General features: G+C 35.5%; 1 protein-coding gene across 6 annotated transcripts in view; it reads left to right on the top strand.

The window, feature by feature from the left end:
* SNX2 (sorting nexin 2) overlaps positions 1-11,606 on the top strand; it is a 29,915-nt gene extending 18,309 nt beyond the window's left edge. For 2 of the 6 annotated variants that reach the window (XR_011678797.1, XR_011678798.1), the window contains 9 exons: positions 1,348-1,426; positions 2,638-2,713; positions 3,939-4,052; positions 4,280-4,373; positions 6,130-6,335; positions 7,349-7,492; positions 7,981-7,992; positions 10,036-10,295; positions 11,118-11,606. Coding sequence is in view for 4 of the 6 variants with exons in the window: in XM_071424371.1 (XP_071280472.1) it covers positions 1,348-1,426; positions 2,638-2,713; positions 3,939-4,052; positions 4,280-4,373; positions 6,130-6,335; positions 7,349-7,492; positions 10,036-10,116; positions 10,224-10,295; positions 11,118-11,168 (917 nt within the window). In the remaining 2 variants the exon portion in view is untranslated. The other 4 variants (XM_071424371.1, XM_071424368.1, XM_071424369.1 and 1 more) reach the window with 4 other exon arrangements.
* The last annotated feature ends 6,576 nt before the right edge of the window (positions 11,607-18,182 follow it).

Here is an 18,182-nt window from a genome sequence, read left to right as displayed (position 1 = left end):
ATATGTGTCATTTGTTTGTATATTCAGTTTCTCCCTAGGAACTTCTGTTCAAAGTTCATCTATGGAGGCTCTTTTTTATTAAGCCACATGATCTCCTTCTTCTGCAGTAAAATATTATTGTATAGTAATACCGTAATGTAAAAAGATGACACGTGAATTACCTCAACTTCCCTTGAATACTTGAATCACTTCTATTTGAAGACATACTCAATTTTACTGACAAATTTATAGATTTAATTACATTATGCTGTGTAGAATAATTTTGGGAAAAAATCTTTATCAGATTTATTTTCATCATGCTGCAGAGGAGGGAAAAACTAAGGCTGAGAGGTTAAGAGTTTAGTCTTGTTCCTGTAAGGCTTTGCTGCGTGTCTCCTTCAGGGGTTACTGTGTGAAACTTCTGTGTCCAGAAGGGAGATTGGGTGAGGAACTTAGGGAACTGTTGACAGTGAGTACATCATCAGAATCTCAAAACTTTTAGCTCAAGAGACACAAAAGTAACAAATAAGAAAAATACTACAGCTAGAAATCAGACATCTGGGTTGTATAATAAAACACCTTTCCTTAAAATACCTTTTATTATTTGTATAAAAAAAATACCTTGTGTTTCAGGAAATAAGAATAATTATTGATGTCCTGTGTTTCGTGATGTTTTTGATTGGACTCAGGTTGCTAAACTCCAAGTTTAGATCTTTAGCATGACAAGTAGTGAGTTCAGTCTGACTGTTTTAGTTCTTCTGTTGCTGAGGTTGAATTTATTTCCTATGGCATGACACATCAATAACTAGTTGCCACTCTTGTCTTGATCAGAGAAAGCACTGTAAGGCTACATACATTTTATTCTGCTGATTCTGTTCTCCATGCAATTCAGTTCAGAATTTTCAGAACTTGTTAGTTTGCATTAGTTAATTAAAAAACTATTAGTTTTAGAACTTAAAAGAAAAAATAGTAGAAGGAAAATAATGGTACTAAGCTTACCAGTGAATAGGCTTATAAACTGAGAACATTTTTGTATTCTGCTTTATATGGCTAACTGTTTTCTTTTTCTGGATGTGAGTTGCTAGTAAGACTCTGATCAGCATTTACATTGTTTTCATAAATGCAAGTTAACCTAGTTTTACTTAACTATTAGTCACAATTAATATGTCACAGGAAATTGAGTATTTCACAGAGCTACTTTCACAAAACCATGCACTTTGCAGTTGATTTTTTTAATGTTCCTATGTAGTGTTTTTCACTCTAATTTGTTTTAAATGTATAAAGCTAGGTGAGCCTTATATTCTAATCACATCAGTTATGTTAATGATTTATCTGTGATAAAATCAATATGATGCTGTTTCCTTCAAGGCATGACCAAGGTTAAAGTAGGCAAAGAAGATTCTTCATCTACTGAATTTGTGGAGAAAAGAAGAGCAGCTCTAGAAAGGTAATGTGTGTATCTAACTAAAATTTATTTAGGCTCTGAATTATTTGCAGTGTACTATATGGGTTCTGTAATTGCAACACTGGTGATCTGTACTTAAGTGAATCCTGGGGTCTGTATAGAACTGTCAATTTTTTGAGTAGAAATTGACTAATTCCCATTAATAACAGGAAGGGTAGCCCTATTCATAAAAAAGATTATAGCTGACTTGTTTCAGGCTTAAAATTAAGATTGCAGAGGTTCATAAATAAAACTACCATTGCAATCTTACATAGACATTTTGGGTTGAAAGAATTAAGACAATTACCGTAATGTATTTATCCCGTAACAAATCAGCTGTTGGGCAGGAAGGCAGGTGAAGAGGCCTTCAATCACTTGAAAGTAAAATGGGCTTCTGAGGATGTGCATTGATGACATGGATGTGACTTGCTGAATTTTGGCATAAGAGATACTGGATCTCTGTCACCCAGCACTGATATATAGCGGATACTGTCAAAGTATCTTTGTTAGGAAGAGGTCCTGTCCCTGGTATACTGCCACCTTAACCTTAACTTGTACTTCATACAGAGTATGGAACAAGGGAAAAAAGTTGAGCAATCTAATGTGTAAAATAGTTTAACTGCAATCCTTACCTTCTTCAGGAAAAAAAAAACAACAGATAAGGATCTGGTAAACATACCTAGTGGAGGGTGGATAAAAAAATTACACTTGAGGTCTAAGCAGAAGTGCAGAAAAAAAAAAAGGAATGAGTTACATTGAATTGTATTTGTGCAGATATGATAACTAAATGGATTGAAGACTCTTGTCTATCCAGCACATAAATAGTTTGTACCTAGACTAGAATCAACTAACTTGTCCAAGATTCCCTATAATTCTAAAATAAATCAGCCAGAATTGCCTGTAACAAAAAGACTGTCCACTGCAGTGCACAAAAATGTTTAAACAAGTTCATTTTGTTTTCTGGAATAAGCAGGTTAATAAAGGAGTCTTCACTCAGCTGTTTAAAATAAGAAGCATATTATTTTCCCACTGTGCAGCATAGATATGGCAGGCCCCACCTTAAGGAGTTTCTGGTGTAAACAAACTGTGTTGTGAAACACTACCCAACCTTTAGTATGTTACATTGTGGTATGGAGTGCATGGCAGTATATTAGATTCAGTCAGGCACATTAGATCTGTTCTGTTACCTGATATTTTAATTTTTAAAATCATAGGTATCTACAACGAACAGTAAAGCACCCAACCTTGCTACAGGATCCAGATTTGAGACAATTCTTGGAAAGTTCTGAGGTATTTATGTTCCTTTAACTTCTTTTATTTATTTCTAAATATGGTATCCTACCAAGCAATATATTCACTTTATATTAAGACCTAATCCCCTAAATTAATATGAAATCAAATTGGACCATACCCTTCATGGCTAGAATGGCAGAGGCTACTTAGGTAATGGTGTGCCTCAGGCTCTGGTAAAACTTACAGTGCTAGTGACAAAAAGCTATTTGCTGTATAGTGACTTCTCAAGTGAGTCGGTCTGTTCAGTTCTGATGCTTGTTAAGTAAGATCTAAAATTAAACTGGTTTGGAAGCAGCTCTTTTGCATCTAGGAATTCAGCTTGGGGTATATTGGTAGGATAATGTGAAAATGCTGGCAGTGCTGCTCACTAGGCTAGGTATTTTCCTAAATAAGGATTTCAGTCGCCTGTACTATTAATCTGGTACCTTTCACAATATTAAATACATCGTTAAAGATACAATGTATGTCTTTATAAATGTGCATAGTGGTTTCACTCTAATACTGAACTGTGTTTTGGCTAATGTCAGTATCTTAGTTATACTAATACGTCACAGTGGCCTCCCTACTGACAAAAGCATCAATAGATAACTTACAGTGGGTTTGTCAATGCTGCTGACAGACAAAACATCACATGAAGGGTAAATGGTCTGACATAGGGGCCACCTTGTATAGCATATACAATCTAGCCTGAATAATAATATCAACTAAATTTAAAGTTTGTTAATTTAACTCCGAGTGTGTCTCAGTACCAAAGCAGATAACATACTTGAGGTACGTTTATAGCCTTATATTGAAAAGCAAAAAGTCATCAGCCTTTTATTATCAGCATGCAGTGTATGTGTTGCATTACAATTAAATGTGTAACAGAATTTCCTTTGTGTAATTTGTTATAAATCTAAGCTTTTCTATTCCTGTAGTGGCAGTTTGTTTATTGTAGCATATAGGTGGCCATTTAGGACATTTGGCTAGTTCATAACAGCTTTGGACAAGTGGTTTGTTTGTTCCATTTAAATGTAAAGATGTAGAAGAAAAGCAAATAGTCTATATTTTTAAGTTTTCCTCTTGAGAATGTAGAAGTAGTAAATTTGAGAAATTAGATTCCACTATATTGAAACACATAGGACTAAAGAAAACACTATATCCTTTTCTTTCCCCCTTGTGCCCAGTTAAACCTCCATCCTTTTAACCAGTCTCTTTGCCCTTATTTGTCATTCAATTCCAGCTGCCGAGAGCAGTTAACACCCAGGCTCTGAGTGGAGCAGGAATATTGAGAATGGTGAACAAGGCTGCCGACGCTGTCAACAAAATGACAATCAAGATGAATGAATCGGATGCAGTAAGAGCTGATTTTTCGGCTTGAATAATGAGATGAATTAATGAGCCTCAACAATTGCATTTTAAAGCTGTAGAAGTAGAAAATGGGTTATTAATTTCCTTATTGGCTTGAATTCTTAGCTGTATCAGTTGACCACCCTGGAAGTATCTGGATAATTTGCTTCTTTAGAACCAGAAATATTTTTGGTAATCTAATTTGTAGTGCTTGACTCTTTCATCTTTTGTCAGTGGTTTGAAGAAAAACAGCAGCAATTTGAGAATCTGGATCAGCAACTTAGGAAGCTTCATGCCAGTGTTGAAGCATTAGTCTGCCACAGAAAAGGTAACTTTACTTTTACATGAACCTTAGGAAATGGTGATGAAACAAGAGCTCAGCATGTCAGAACTCTTAACTAAAATAGTTACACAATGTATTTCAGTACAAAAATTTTCTTCTTGTATCTTCTATTTTAAACTGCTTTAGTATTTTTGTATACCTGCCTTTAATTTTAAATTTAACCAGGGTATCTGTCATTCCTAGAGTTACTCTAATGATCAAGCATATTTTTTTTCCCTTGCACAGTGTCATTATCAGACCTAGCAAGTGATTCTACTACAGTAGACATCCATAAATTTATCTTTAGGTCTCATGGCAAGAGTAATTTCTTTCTGAACAAAAAGTGGCTGCATAAATCCATTTAAACATCTTTTGGTTCAGTATTGCTCTGTTAACTGAGTTAAGTGCTTACACAGGAATATCTTATTCTTAATTTAGTCTGCATAATGATATACCCTCAAGCTACTGTTAAGGTAAACTTTTCTGGGAAGATAAGTAGTCACAGAATATCAGCTTTTTGTTTGCTTATTTTAGATAGAAGCAAAACCTGTAAGCCTATGTTGCAATAACCTGTGCTGCTCTTTGACAGAGATGAATTTCTATCAGGTTATTAAAAAAACCCAAACGTAATAAAAACCAAGCCAAACGAGACAAAACCCTAAACAAACCACAATTATGAATTTGTAGCTCAAGAAGATGCTAAGTGTGCTTTCTGATAATATTTTAGTATGTTAAAATACGATGTTACCTTTGAGTACTTCCAAAATACGTGAAAATGTCATAAGTTGCTTTCTCATAATTCTAATCAAGAATTGCTCTCTGCAGTAAGAATATCTTTAGCCACCTATCCTCAAGGCTAAGGAGTATTTAAGAAGTAATGGAAAATGGAAATCTTTATTTACAGTTGATTTGACACCTTATAGATTTGAAGAAGTGTTGGATCATTGTGTTTTTTCTAAGAGTTGTGTTCAAATTGTAAAGGTTTTAAATATCTGAATACAGCTTCCTTCTGCAATCACTTCTGGTGTTCTGATGGTTCTGCAGGAGCAGCAAAATTGCAAACTAACCTGAAGTAATTTGGACCAAACATTTGTTCAAAGGTCCTTCATGGAACTAAACTTTGTACAGGATTACTTACATGGGATTTGAGACAATTGCACCAGTATTTGTTAATAAATAAGCTCAAAACTTCACTTCCATAGATGCTGATAGTATGTGAGCTTTGGTTGTTTCTTATTTTAAGGCATATCAGAATGTGACAATACATTACAGTATGCACATGTAAAAGTTACTTAAAGTCAATAAACAACCCAACAGAAATAAATTCCACTCATGGGAGTGGTGATTTTGTGAAAGGGTTGGTTTTGTTTCTGTGCTGAACTAAATGGAAAATATGTGCTGTAAACCTATTAAAATTGTTCTGAAAATTTGCTCTGTGGGTAACTTAGCTTTTGTTTTGTCGGTTTGCATTTTCTCTGAAGTAGACAATTGGATAATACTGAAGTGACTTTTTTTTCATATCTTTTTGCTGAACAGAGTAAGCATGACATTAACAGACTTGGCAAAGCATTTACTGATTGAGAGTTTTTTTGCACAGGAGTCTTTCTCCTAAATGTGGTTTCATTGTGATGTCCTTGTGTATCTTACTGTGATCTTTACCTTAATTTCAGTTGGTCAAGTAAACCTCTGCTCCACTGATTTATGCTGCAGAGTAATATAATAAATTAACTAAATCATGCTGAACATTACTCCTGTGTTTCAGAGCTTTCAGCCAACACTGCTGCCTTTGCTAAAAGTGCTGCCATGTTAGGCAACTCAGAGGACCACACTGCTCTGTCTAGAGCTTTGTCTCAGCTTGCAGAGGTTGAAGAAAAGATAGATCAGTTGCATCAAGAACAAGCTTTTGCTGATTTCTATGTGTTCTCAGAACTGCTTGGTGATTACATTCGTCTGATTGCTGCAGTAAAAGTGAGTACTACTAGGAAAAATACTGATTTAGCATTTAAAATCACATTCCTCAGCATATAGGTTTAGGGTAAATGAATGTGTGCGTTTGCTCATGTAACACAATTAAGTTTTTGCCTGGTGTTCTAGCGGGGTAAAGTGAAAGCACTCATGAGTTATTCCAGTGATAAAAATGGCTGTGATCAAAGTTGTGAATGGAGTGGTTAGATCCAGAAAAAATGGAAATCTACTTTGAGCAATACTGATATTGTACAGTATTTGGGGATACTGTACTGTACTGTGTCTAAGCATACAACACCTGTTTATTTCAGATTACTTACTGTTATGTAAGCATACATAAATATGGAAGACCATAATTTGGTATTCTATATTTAGTAGATAGCCAGTAATGTCTTTAAATAAGAAAAAACCCCAGTTTGTGGATCTACATGTCATTTAAAAAAATATTCAATTTAAGTGTAAGCTATGCTGCACAGCATGATTATGTTTAGACATAAGAACAGGTATCTGTGAATTTCTTTCAGAAATACCTTTGAACTTATCAGGTTGTTGGAAGTACATATTTTTCTTTTGACTTTGTTTCTCTTTTTTTTTTTTAAATGCGTACTTCACTTCTGCTGCCTTAGTCTGTTGCTAACATAAATGTGTTGCTGAAAATGCGTGTAATACATATGCATGAACAGTTTGCTAGTATCTGCAGTTAAAGAATTGTTTGCATGATAGAGCACTTCATAGTGGTTGTTTTGGTAGTGCTTTGATAAAATGAGGGACATAAAATGATTTGGAGCACTAAAGTGTCTGCTATGAAAAGGGTTCTTGAACAGCCTGTCATTTGTGGAAGGTATTGAACTGTGCAAGCACGATGTCAAGTGAAATGCAATACATGGTAGACACGCTAAGGTTTCTTTGAGTATACTACTTGTTTTAGCTTTATGCTAGAATTATTTTTTTTTCTACTGAGAATTTAGATAGGCCTAACAATTCCAGTTGTTCAAGAAGTTTGTCTATTCTCACAGGGTGTGTTTGACCATCGAATGAAGTGCTGGCAGAAGTGGCAAGATGCTCAGGTCACTTTACAAAAAAAACGTGAAGCTGAAGCAAAGCTCCAACTAGCCAACAAACCTGATAAATTACAGCAAGCTAAAGATGAGATAAAAGAGGTAATGTTATCAAACATTATTTTGGAGGTCAGACTTTCTGCATCAGTTCATTCATTCTGCATTAATGCTGCTTTATACCATTTTTGTTTACAAATCACTTACTTGCTGTTTCCAATATTTACTGAAACTTTTAAAAGTAATTTACTTAAAACACTAAATGTGTGCAATTTTTACTCATTTTAAGATCTGTAAGACAGTTAATACTGTCTCTACAGTCTGGGAGATGGGAGGGAGGGAACATGGACAAGTTGATGCTTTTAACTGCTAACAGCTCACTTGGATAGGCAGAGGAGCCTTTCTTGGTTTCTAGCTGACTGGGTAAATCCAGCAAAGACAGCTAATAGAGAGCTATTCCTATGTTTTGCTTAAATATGCAGCTTTTCTACCCATATATATGTGCATGTATATATGGTGTAATTTCAGTAAAAATAAATCTAACATGTTGAAGTGTCATAATTTATACACTTTTTCTATCATGCTTCACTAAGGAAATTGAAGAGGTAGGACAACTTAATTATTTAACACTAATGCATTCTGAGTATGCTCTAGTGCTCTCCCATTAAATAATGGAAGAATGTTATTGCGGATTTCAAGCTCTTTTACACAGTTGCTTTGTTTGGCTTCGTCATTGGTCACTAACCACATGCTCCTTTGTTCTTTTTGCCCTTTGATATATTTCACATACCGTAATTAAATTACTCATTAACTTGATTTTCTTTTCCTTAAAGAAGTCCTTTGTTTACTGAGAAAACCTACAATTACTCTTGTGTGACCACATTCTTGTTGATTGCCTCTACTGATGCACAATAAATTTCCTGATTACTGGTAGCAGTGGGAAATAGTGGTTGTTTCTCAGTCCCAATATTAAAGCAATTGCTTTTTTCTCAAGGAATTATTTTTCCTGCATTATTGGATAACTAGAGAACATATTTAGTAAACCCACAGTTTGAGTGTGCCAGTTGAAAATCTCACTGGAACTGAAATGTGTTCAGAATTGCTGAATTCTGTAATAGTGGACCCGCTGGCAGAAGAATTGCAAAGTGGAAGCCTAAGCAGCTTGAGCATCATCCATGACTCAGTTGGTTTTTGTGGGTAAAAGGACAATGGATGGTCCTAGAGATATCTTATTGAATAAGAAATTTCTCGTTGTCAGATACTATAAAATGGCAAACTGTTACCCAATAAAAATTCACATAGGACCTGGGCATGATGAAACTGAAATGTAGAATTCATTAGGCCTATAGAAGCTTTCACAGAAATCTCAGGCACCTCTGTTTGACGTGGTAGGAAGGTATGGGCAATCCTAAACTGTTTTTTATACTATTTAGTTACTAACTAACTGTTCAGGCTGATCTTCCAAGAAGATACTATTATGACTTACTAAAAGGCTTCATAATGTATATCTAAAAGGGCAGTCAGGGAACTGTGAATAAATATATACTAAAAATATAAATATGGAGATGTTTATTGGAACATAGATGATGTTTATCTCATACCACAGTAGAAACTTGACACTGCATCACAAAATACTTTTGTGAAATAAGTAGCACCACTGGATTGCTAACAGGCAGATGCTACATTGAAGCATGTTGCTTCCCTGCTGCTTTTTTATGATGAAGATAAATGTTACTGAATGTATTCGTTCTCAGTTAATATGTTGAGATGAACAGATACGGTTGCATTTCAAAGAACTGCTCGCCTGCTGTGGGGCTCTCGGTTTATCTACCCAACCAACTCAACAATGTAATAGGTGTGTAAAAGCAGTTACAGGGCCACGTAGATGCTGATGATCCTTCTTGTCTAGCTGGATTCTTTTCACAGCAGCCAGGAGAAACAATCTGGTGTCATATATTGTTACAGGAATGCAATGTTCCCAATATGGTATAAACCCATAACAAACATCTCTTCCTCTGAATTTTCGTCTAGTGATCTTCTTACCTGCAGTAATGTTTCTAGTCCAGCTTTCTGTGAAAACAGTTGCCACTGAAAAAGAAGGCTTGTGCTTTGGAAAGCAGATAAGCACATCCTCAGAGGCTTGTCATTTGCAACAGAAATGTGATAGCAATAATCAAATACTTGACCAGAGGCAGAGATGAAGGTTTACTCATCTCTTCTGGAATTAGGAAAGTATGGGGAACTAACTTGAGACTTTTCCAAGCTTGATTGGACAGGTTTAGGTTCCTTTGTATGAAGTTTGTAAAGGGAATAGTAAGTAAAGTCTTTGAGATCCATTTTGTTTTCTAACGAATATTTTTTAAATGTTGTTAAATGTTTTTAATAGCTTAGTACAGTTCCCTGTACTAAGATATTTTTACATTTTATCTACAGATAGCATTGGCTTAAAGATACCTTTGTTGTAACTGATCTGATGACATCCTATAACACAAAGCTGAAATTGTTACTGTAAGATTTTCTTTTAAATAAGCCAAAACAATCAAATAGGTCCTTTTAGCTCTTAAGTGACTATCAGTGTGCTAAAAAAATTGCAGGTAGACTGAATGGACAACACAAAATCTTACCTCTGTATGTCTTTCCTTTGCCAGTGGGAGACAAAAGTTCAGCAAGGGGAAAAAGATTTTGAACAGATCTCCAAAACCATTCGCAAGGAAGTGGGAAGATTTGAGGCATGTATAATTTTTTCCAAGTAAATGAGAGCTCTACTGTACATAATATTAACATTATAAGTAAAATTTGTTAAGAAGTTAATACGCCATAATTTATTTATTAACAGAGGGAACGAGTGAAAGACTTTAAAACTGTTATTACCGAGTACTTAGAGTCGTTAGTGCAAACACAACAGCAGGTAAGATAAATTTTAAGCTTTGTACATGTTAATAAATAATACATGCTGTATTAGGTTAGTTAGAAAAATATGGGCTTTAAGCACAGCTGTTTCTAAAACATCCAGAGCTACTAGTCTGTGCCCTATTGGTGAATGACTTGATGATTGCAGTTTCCCAACCCATGCAGAACTGTAATTCAGTGAAGCAACGGAGAAGTTCCCTTAGGGATATGGGCAAGCAGAGGGTTATCTTGTTATCTTCTCAAACTGAATTAGTACTTTTACTTAGAGATTGGAGTAAATTGTAATCAATATGTACTTACACTTACTGAAGAGACTTGGATTCTTAAATGTTTATTGCTCTTTTTTAAAAATATAGAATATTATTGGATATTGAATATTGGAAAGTATTAAATATTGAATATTGGAAAGTATTAAAACAGTTTTCAGTGTCTGAGAAGTGGGTCTTGTTAGAAAGAATACTAGAAAAAGTCCAGGCTCTTTTTTCTGCTCATGGCAGGAATAGAACCCTCCAGCTTTGTTTAATTTAAAAAACCGGAAAAACAGTGTCTTAAGTGGTAAGAAGTGACTGATCTTTCAAAAAAATCTGTATCCTTTTATTCTATAACATTGTGTTCAGCATGTGGCAACATATCCATAGTTATGAGGAGATTTGTGTATTTAATACTTGTGTTTTTTCTTGCACTATGTAAAAATATTAATGAATAAGTACCTGCATTCTTACTTTGTCTCATGGAGGCAAGTTTACTGCAAGAGGAGGTAGGTATGCAGGGTGGTTTTCAACATTTAGTACCTAATGAGTGATTTTCCCTTCTCTTCAAGCTAATAAAATACTGGGAGGCATTCCTACCTGAAGCCAAAGCCATTGCCTAGAAGAAGAATATTCCAATTGACAAGACACTCTGGATGTTTGTCCTGGATAAAACTAAATTCCACAGTGAAATCACTTTAAATCATCCAAATAAACCACTATATATTTTATGAATTAACATGTGGCTTTTTTTATATACCACAGCATTTTATTAACAAGCTGCATGTCCTGACCCTCTTTGAAGTGGACTGTGGTATGATGTTCTGCAATACATTGCTGAATTGAACACTATTGTGTCTTAATCCTTGCACTAAAACGTGCACTGCAAGGCCTGAAAGCTGATATTTTTGTTCTCTACAACACAATGTTCTGTAGTATGTTTACCTGATCTTTATGAAACAAATTTAATTGCATTGATTAATGTTCACTTAAACATTCCTGTACAAAATCATGTTTTTGTGATTACAATAATAAAGGGATGTACCTTGTGAAATGTTAAATACTCTGTGCTTGTGTCTGTTGATACCTGCTGGTGTTATTAGGAGTATTGTCTAGAGCAAATTAAGATGTATCCAGGGCAAACCCAACATTTTGCAAAGAGTGATGGAGAAGGTATTAAAGATGCACAAACAATTGCCCGTGGTAAATTGTTCTTGTTTAAACTGTAAATCTCTTTGTTACAGATTTGTTCTTTTCACTTGAAGTTATCACTGGCAAATTCTACTGTGTTAGTACTCATAGGGTCAAAAGACATGCTTGGGCAACAGACAGATATAAACTGAAATCTTCTTCAAGTTTTTACAAAGCTTCTGCAGAATTAAAATCACCTGCTTGGTCAAACACTGATGTCTTACTGGACTGACACACTGCATCAGTTGTATTCAGTTGTCATCTCAGGATACAAAAATAAAAAAAAAAACCATCTTGCAGTAATTCTGGTAATAGTTGAGGAAGAAAAGTGGGTAATTCAGCTGAATGTTTTATTACATTACATTTATTACATTCAGCTGAATGTATTATTAATAATTGTAAGAGCTAGTATTCTGTTTGGATTTTCTTCAGTAGAAAATATATTTGAAGGGACTGGTTATACCTTTTGCAAGAAATCAGAGCATGTAAACATTTTTCTGAAATACACAATATTAATGTAAGATGTGATGTCCTATCATTTTAATAACATACTGAGTTTGTTGATATATTAGTATTAATGTTAACAAATTTTAGGCAAATATACTCACATAAAAAAGCAAGAGAAGCTGTTCCTTTCAGCTAATCATAAGACTGCAGGATAAACACATGAATTTGTATTGTTTGGGGTCAAATATAAAAGAGCACATAATACCATTTCTGAACAGAATGGAAACCTCGATTCAACTGGAAGGTCATACTCTATTTTTACAATAAAGTTAGTGTAAACTTGATTAGTATTTGCTATTGTTTCTCTACATACCTCTCTTAATTCAGTATTTCGAGGAGTTTTCAAGGGAACTAGAACAGAAAACCCTCACCAAAATTTATCAAGCCTAAATTAAGCTTCTTTTTAAATGGTTAAATGCCAAAGCCTTAAGTGAATAATACCCTTATGCATCAGTGTTTGTTCCATCATTGATCTTAAAACTGCCTTTTGAAGAGCTCAAGTATGCAGGAGATTTATGATGAAGAAACTGATCTAGGCATAAGACTCTGTAAAGTGTTACAATGTACTTAATGCTGGCTTACTTGCTGCTCATTAAAATTGACCAACAGCTCAGTATTAAACTTACTGCTCATAATATATATTGCTTACACTGAAATTGATATTTCCAGAACTAAAAGACTCAGTTTGGACATGGCAAGGTCAAAATAGGTGAACATATCCTTTCATGATTTTTTTTTCTTTTTTCTTTATTTATTTTTTCTTTTTTTCTCTTAAGTGCCCAGCTTTCTTAGCTCTTGATCTCTTTTTGCTTCCATCAGGGTTACAATTCATTTGAATGATGGATCACTTTTCTTCTCTTGTGACAAGAGAATAAGAAAGTCTGCTAGCAAGGATTAGTGTGGCTGTCCATACCAGTCAACTGAAAACAAGAATGAGTTGTGCAAGTTTTTCTCAAAACCAGAAGCCTTTTGGGGAACAGAAAGATAATGGCATATCTGGAGTTCACTGTCACACAGGGTTAGTTACTAATACAAAAGATTCCAGGGGTTTTTTTTCATCACAAGGTTAGCTTGAGCAGAATATCCAGATCAGCTGTTACATTTGGCTAGCATAAAACTCTTGCTGTTTCAAGAAGCCATTAATGATCCTGAGATTGGCTCAATTGGCTGATAATGCCAAGGCTCTGGATTCAAGTCCCAGGTGGGTGATTCATTTAAGAGTTGGACTTCATGATCTTTGCGGGTCTCTTTCAACTCAAAATATCCTGTGATATGGAAATTTATTTTGTTTTTCTTCCCCTGCATTGTGAAGATTGGGGATCTGGTTACCGTCTTTCCTCATGTGACTAACATCTGTATTAGCAGAAAAATTTCTCAACCCAAGTGAATGGACTCTATTACTGAACTCTTTCCTCTGTGGACCTCACTACTAGCTATTGTACTAAATTTAAGTGTGCATTTCATTAAAACTACAAGCCAATGTACCACTGAAGAATCACTAGCATAAGCAAAAAGTAAATGTTTGCAAAATGATGAACTGTATTTGGAATACTGTATGAAAGACAAGGTGCTACTGAATTCTAGTTTACTTTTTAGGTTAAAATAGAATGCAGATATTTGCAACAAATTCTTCTATTCATCATGTCCATCATCCTTTTTAAATTAAATGTAAATAACATAAAGTGACTCAAATTGAAGACATTGTTATTTCTTTCTTAAGCTGATGTTCAGTGTACAGTAAGTCTGTAATTCTTTCATCAGTATCCCTTTTAAAACAGAATATTCTGCTTCCCTATCAATTATTCTTTCTTCTACCTCTCCTAAGTTATTTCCCTCTGAAAGCGTCATATGGGAATTTGTTTCAGCTTCTGTGGAGTTCATGTCCCAAATACGTCCCTTTCTTTCAAACTGTGGAGATGAGCTGCTGGCTGGTAGGTCCTGTACATTTAAGAGAACAGGCAACATCTACTAAAATTATGTGTACAGTGAAATGATTGTCTCAAGGAAAAAAAAATAGAAACAAAACCCCATTGGGGTTATATTTTTTTCTCTCCTTCCACTGTAGTGTAGAACAGGCTATGTAATAATCTTAATTTGTGGCAAAATATGAGTCTATTACAAATGTGGGGGAAAAAAGGCAATATTTTAGCAGGTTAGAAGCTGAATTTTCAGGTTGTTCAGAATGTTACTTGTTACCTGCTTGGACGATTCTTCTTTTAAAATTCTTGTCTTCCATAGTTGAATCAATAATAGTAATTGCAGTGGTTGTAACTTGTTAGTAATCTTTGGACTGTACTGGTGAAGTCATTCCTTCCCTTTCCCCTCCCCCTCCCCAGATCAGTGAGGAAATGATTAACAAAGGAGAGGGGTAAAAAATAATCCAAATTTTTTTTCTCTTATTAAGAAAGAAGAGTACACAAAGCAGTGTAGGCAGACCTGTCCTAGGATATTCATATGCAAGCTAAAATTAAAGAAATATGCAATGGAAATGGAAGGGCAAGAAAAGACTAGAGATAATTTATCTGTGGTTTAATTTTGTGAGTTGACTTAAAATTAGTTTTTTAGCAATTGAAAAATTGAAAATTTAGATTGTGATCTAATTAAGGACTATTTTTTGATCTGGCCTCTTGTTTTGATGTGTATTTTACTTATCACTGAGAATTTTTGTATGGGTTTCTTTGCCTACTTCTATTCTGGAAATTAGCCATTCAGAAAGTCCTTGAATCTTGAGAATTACTGGAAAGTGATCTTTCAGATTTGCCTGCAATTATTCCTTTTTCTCTCCTGTGAATCATTCTAACATGATGGATGCTAAATTCCCCCTCCCTGTAAGAGGAATTGCATAGTGATTCTTTTGGAAAAAAAATAAACACAGAAGTGGCCAGTAAAGGGGCAGATTGATGGTTCCTAGTTTCTGTAATTATGGACGTTTAGGTAGAATCTGATCACAGGGAATAGTTACAGCTGGAGTTACAGTATATTATGAATTAATTTTATATTCTGGATCAAGGTAATTTAAGAATAAAACCCAAGATATTGATAGGTGCCACAACACCCAGCACTGAAGACCAACACTTCCTAGAGTACTTTTGAGAGTCTGCTCAACAGATGAATTTGAAGACAGTCTATGTCACTGTTAGCAGTAGAGTTCAACCATTTTACAGTTTCACTTTTAGGATTACTAACATAATTTTAATGCATGTTATGCCAGTTCAAGTCAAGCTACATTTGAAGTATTTTCACCTTGCTTTGTGTTTTGTGGGAACAATTATTGTAACATCTGTGCAGTTAGCTTTTAAAGACCTGGATGATTTTGAACACACTTTGATAGCATTGTATGAACTAATGTTTCTTAAATTTTTGATCTTTGGTGTGTTAGACAGAAAGACAATCTTGGCCAGCCAGCCATGGGAAGAAATCCTTTTTCTTTCTTCAGATGTAACTCTAAAGATTAGCCAACTAATGATGATATATTGTGTAAATTAAGTATTTAACATTCCAAAACATATTGACGAATTTGAATTCAGCTCACCATGTAATCTTCCTTGTTCCTCTTGGCTGATGCACAGTCAAAATTTCCATTATATTCTATTGAATTTGAAACCAGATTAATGTCTAAAACGTTTCTTTGTTAATAAGTTATATTAAAGAGAAAAGTACCTTTTTGAAATTACTGCTTATTAGGTTGCAAACAGCCACAAACAGTGCTCCTCTGAAATTCTTCTACTGACTTCTCAGCGTAAATCCATTATGGCACAAGTGGTGTCCTAAGACTTATCCCTCTGGTTTTTATTAGAGGGAGAACAGAAACTACATCTAAAGACTGGATTCTTAACCAGAAAGTAACAGTAATGATAGCATGGTAATTTTTACCTAGTATGCCCACGTTTACTAGAGTGATAAGACTATTATCATATGGCTAATCTTTCCTTGGGACTGTTGTAATATCTTTATCAGAGGGTGCTTTATGGGGGAATGGGATTTCATACACACCTTTCAGTAAAAGGACATGATGGAGAACACACGGGGGCTGGAAACATTGCTCTTGTCACTACTACCACAGAGCAGTGCTGGGACTGTCCTGCTGGTTGTCAGCAGTTGAGGACACTGGCCCAGGAGCAGTGTTGTGCAGAAACAGATGCTTGAGAAATATCTGGCTCTGATTTCAGGTAATTATTAAAAAATTTTGGTTTGTTACTTCACTTAAGCTTAACAAAGTAAAATAGTGTTAGTTTGCTTAAGTCTTCTTGATTTAAGTCAAATGATGTCTACTTTGTATTGCATCCTTCAAGTCACAGTTCTTTGTTTAGAGCAAAATATAATTAAATTTACCTTTCAGTAAAATAAAGAGATATGGAGGGAAAATGGGCCTGTAATGTGGCACTGTGGCACTCGATGAAGATGCAGGACACACTTTTATGGTGCAAAGAAGAAAAGGATAAATCTCAGCTTATTTTGTGTGCCTCCTTTTGTAGAGTTTTTAAAGAACATCCCATGTCTATCCCCAACTGGTCAGTAACAAGTTGTTACCCTGTATTTATTGGTCACTCAAACTCCCGGTGTGTACACACAGGAAAAGTTCTTTGTGAGAGATAGTTTTCATTTTTCTGTCTAACGGTGTAAAAACAGTTTATACAGGTGGGTAGTATTTATCACAGCACTAGAGTTCTTTCTCAGGGGAACCAGGTTGTTTTCCACAGACTTACAGCTCTTTCTCAGGGAAAACAAGTTATTTTTCACTGCTGCAAAACTCTGTTCTCAAGAGCTGTCAGTTTTCTCATGGCTTCTGTTGGCTCGAGTCAAAATTCAGTTTGTCAGCCTTTGGCCTGCTGTTTCCCCACCACAGTAATGTTTCCTTCTCCCTCTCCTCCCTCTCCCTCTCCCTCTCCCTCTCCCATGCTATTAATCTAGAAAGAAACAAGTTAGTTTTCAAAATAAATTTCAAAAAGCTCATAGCATAAGCCACAGACATCAGATAAATTTGTTTTCTGACCATTTTTGAGGTATGTTTTTGTACTTGGATCTACTTGTGAAGATCAAACCCATCAAAAAAATGAATTTATCACAGTAGCTACTCCAAAAGATCAGTGAGAGTGTGAGGTTGTCTCAGGTAGTGCCTGAGACTCTCCAGACTCACAAGGTGAGTTTTAAGATACACTGTTTAATACAGTGGCAGTTTGTTGACATTTTGCTTCCAAATGGTTTGGAGCTTGGAATTGGCAAATTTGCGTGAAGTCAAAGCAGTTGCCTGTGCCAACAGCCTGGCCTCCTAAATTCACTTCGTGTGCATTTAGAAACCTTCTGCCTCCATTATTCTTTAAGCCATCAAAACAGCTGCCTATTCTGGAGTCTTATTTAATTTCTCCAGTGGTGAGGAATCACCTACAGTTCTCTGAAATGATATGGTTTCCTTTGCTAAATAACAAAGTTAAGAGTTGGCTTCTTGGGAACACACACAACACAGGGAACTTTCCTGAGTGCCACTTTTTTTCCCCCTTTTAATTTCATGTCTGTTCCCAACAGGCACTACTAAAGGTGCTGCATTTGTTTATTGACTGACCTAGTCATAGCAGAAGGCTGTGCTGCTATTCAGTGGGCTTGGTGGACTGCAGCGTTGAGCGGCAAGAAGTGGCATGATGTTCAGTAAGAGCAAATGTAGGGTCATGCACAGGAGTAACATATACAGGAATAACCCCAAGTAACAGCACAGGCTGGGGCTGACCTGCTGGAGACCAGCTCTGTGGAGAAGCATTTGGGAATCCTTGTGTATGACAAGCTGGCCATGAGCTGGCTGTGCCCATGGTGTCCTGGGGTGCGTTGGGAAGACTGTGGCCCACAGGTGGAGGGAGTTCCAGTGATGCCACATCTGGAGTGTTGTGTTTAATTCTAGTGTTGGTACCAGAAAGACGAGGTACTACTGAAGAGAGTCTGGTGGAGGT

Source organism: Agelaius tricolor, unplaced genomic scaffold (genome assembly GCF_023055355.1).
Source record: "Agelaius tricolor isolate 1412-34295 unplaced genomic scaffold, bAgeTri1.0.p SCAF_4, whole genome shotgun sequence".
In the NCBI taxonomy this organism is placed as follows: domain Eukaryota; kingdom Metazoa; phylum Chordata; class Aves; order Passeriformes; family Icteridae; genus Agelaius; species Agelaius tricolor.
Note: the sequence above shows the minus strand (reverse complement) of the source record. Positions and strands in the feature narration are given on the sequence as shown.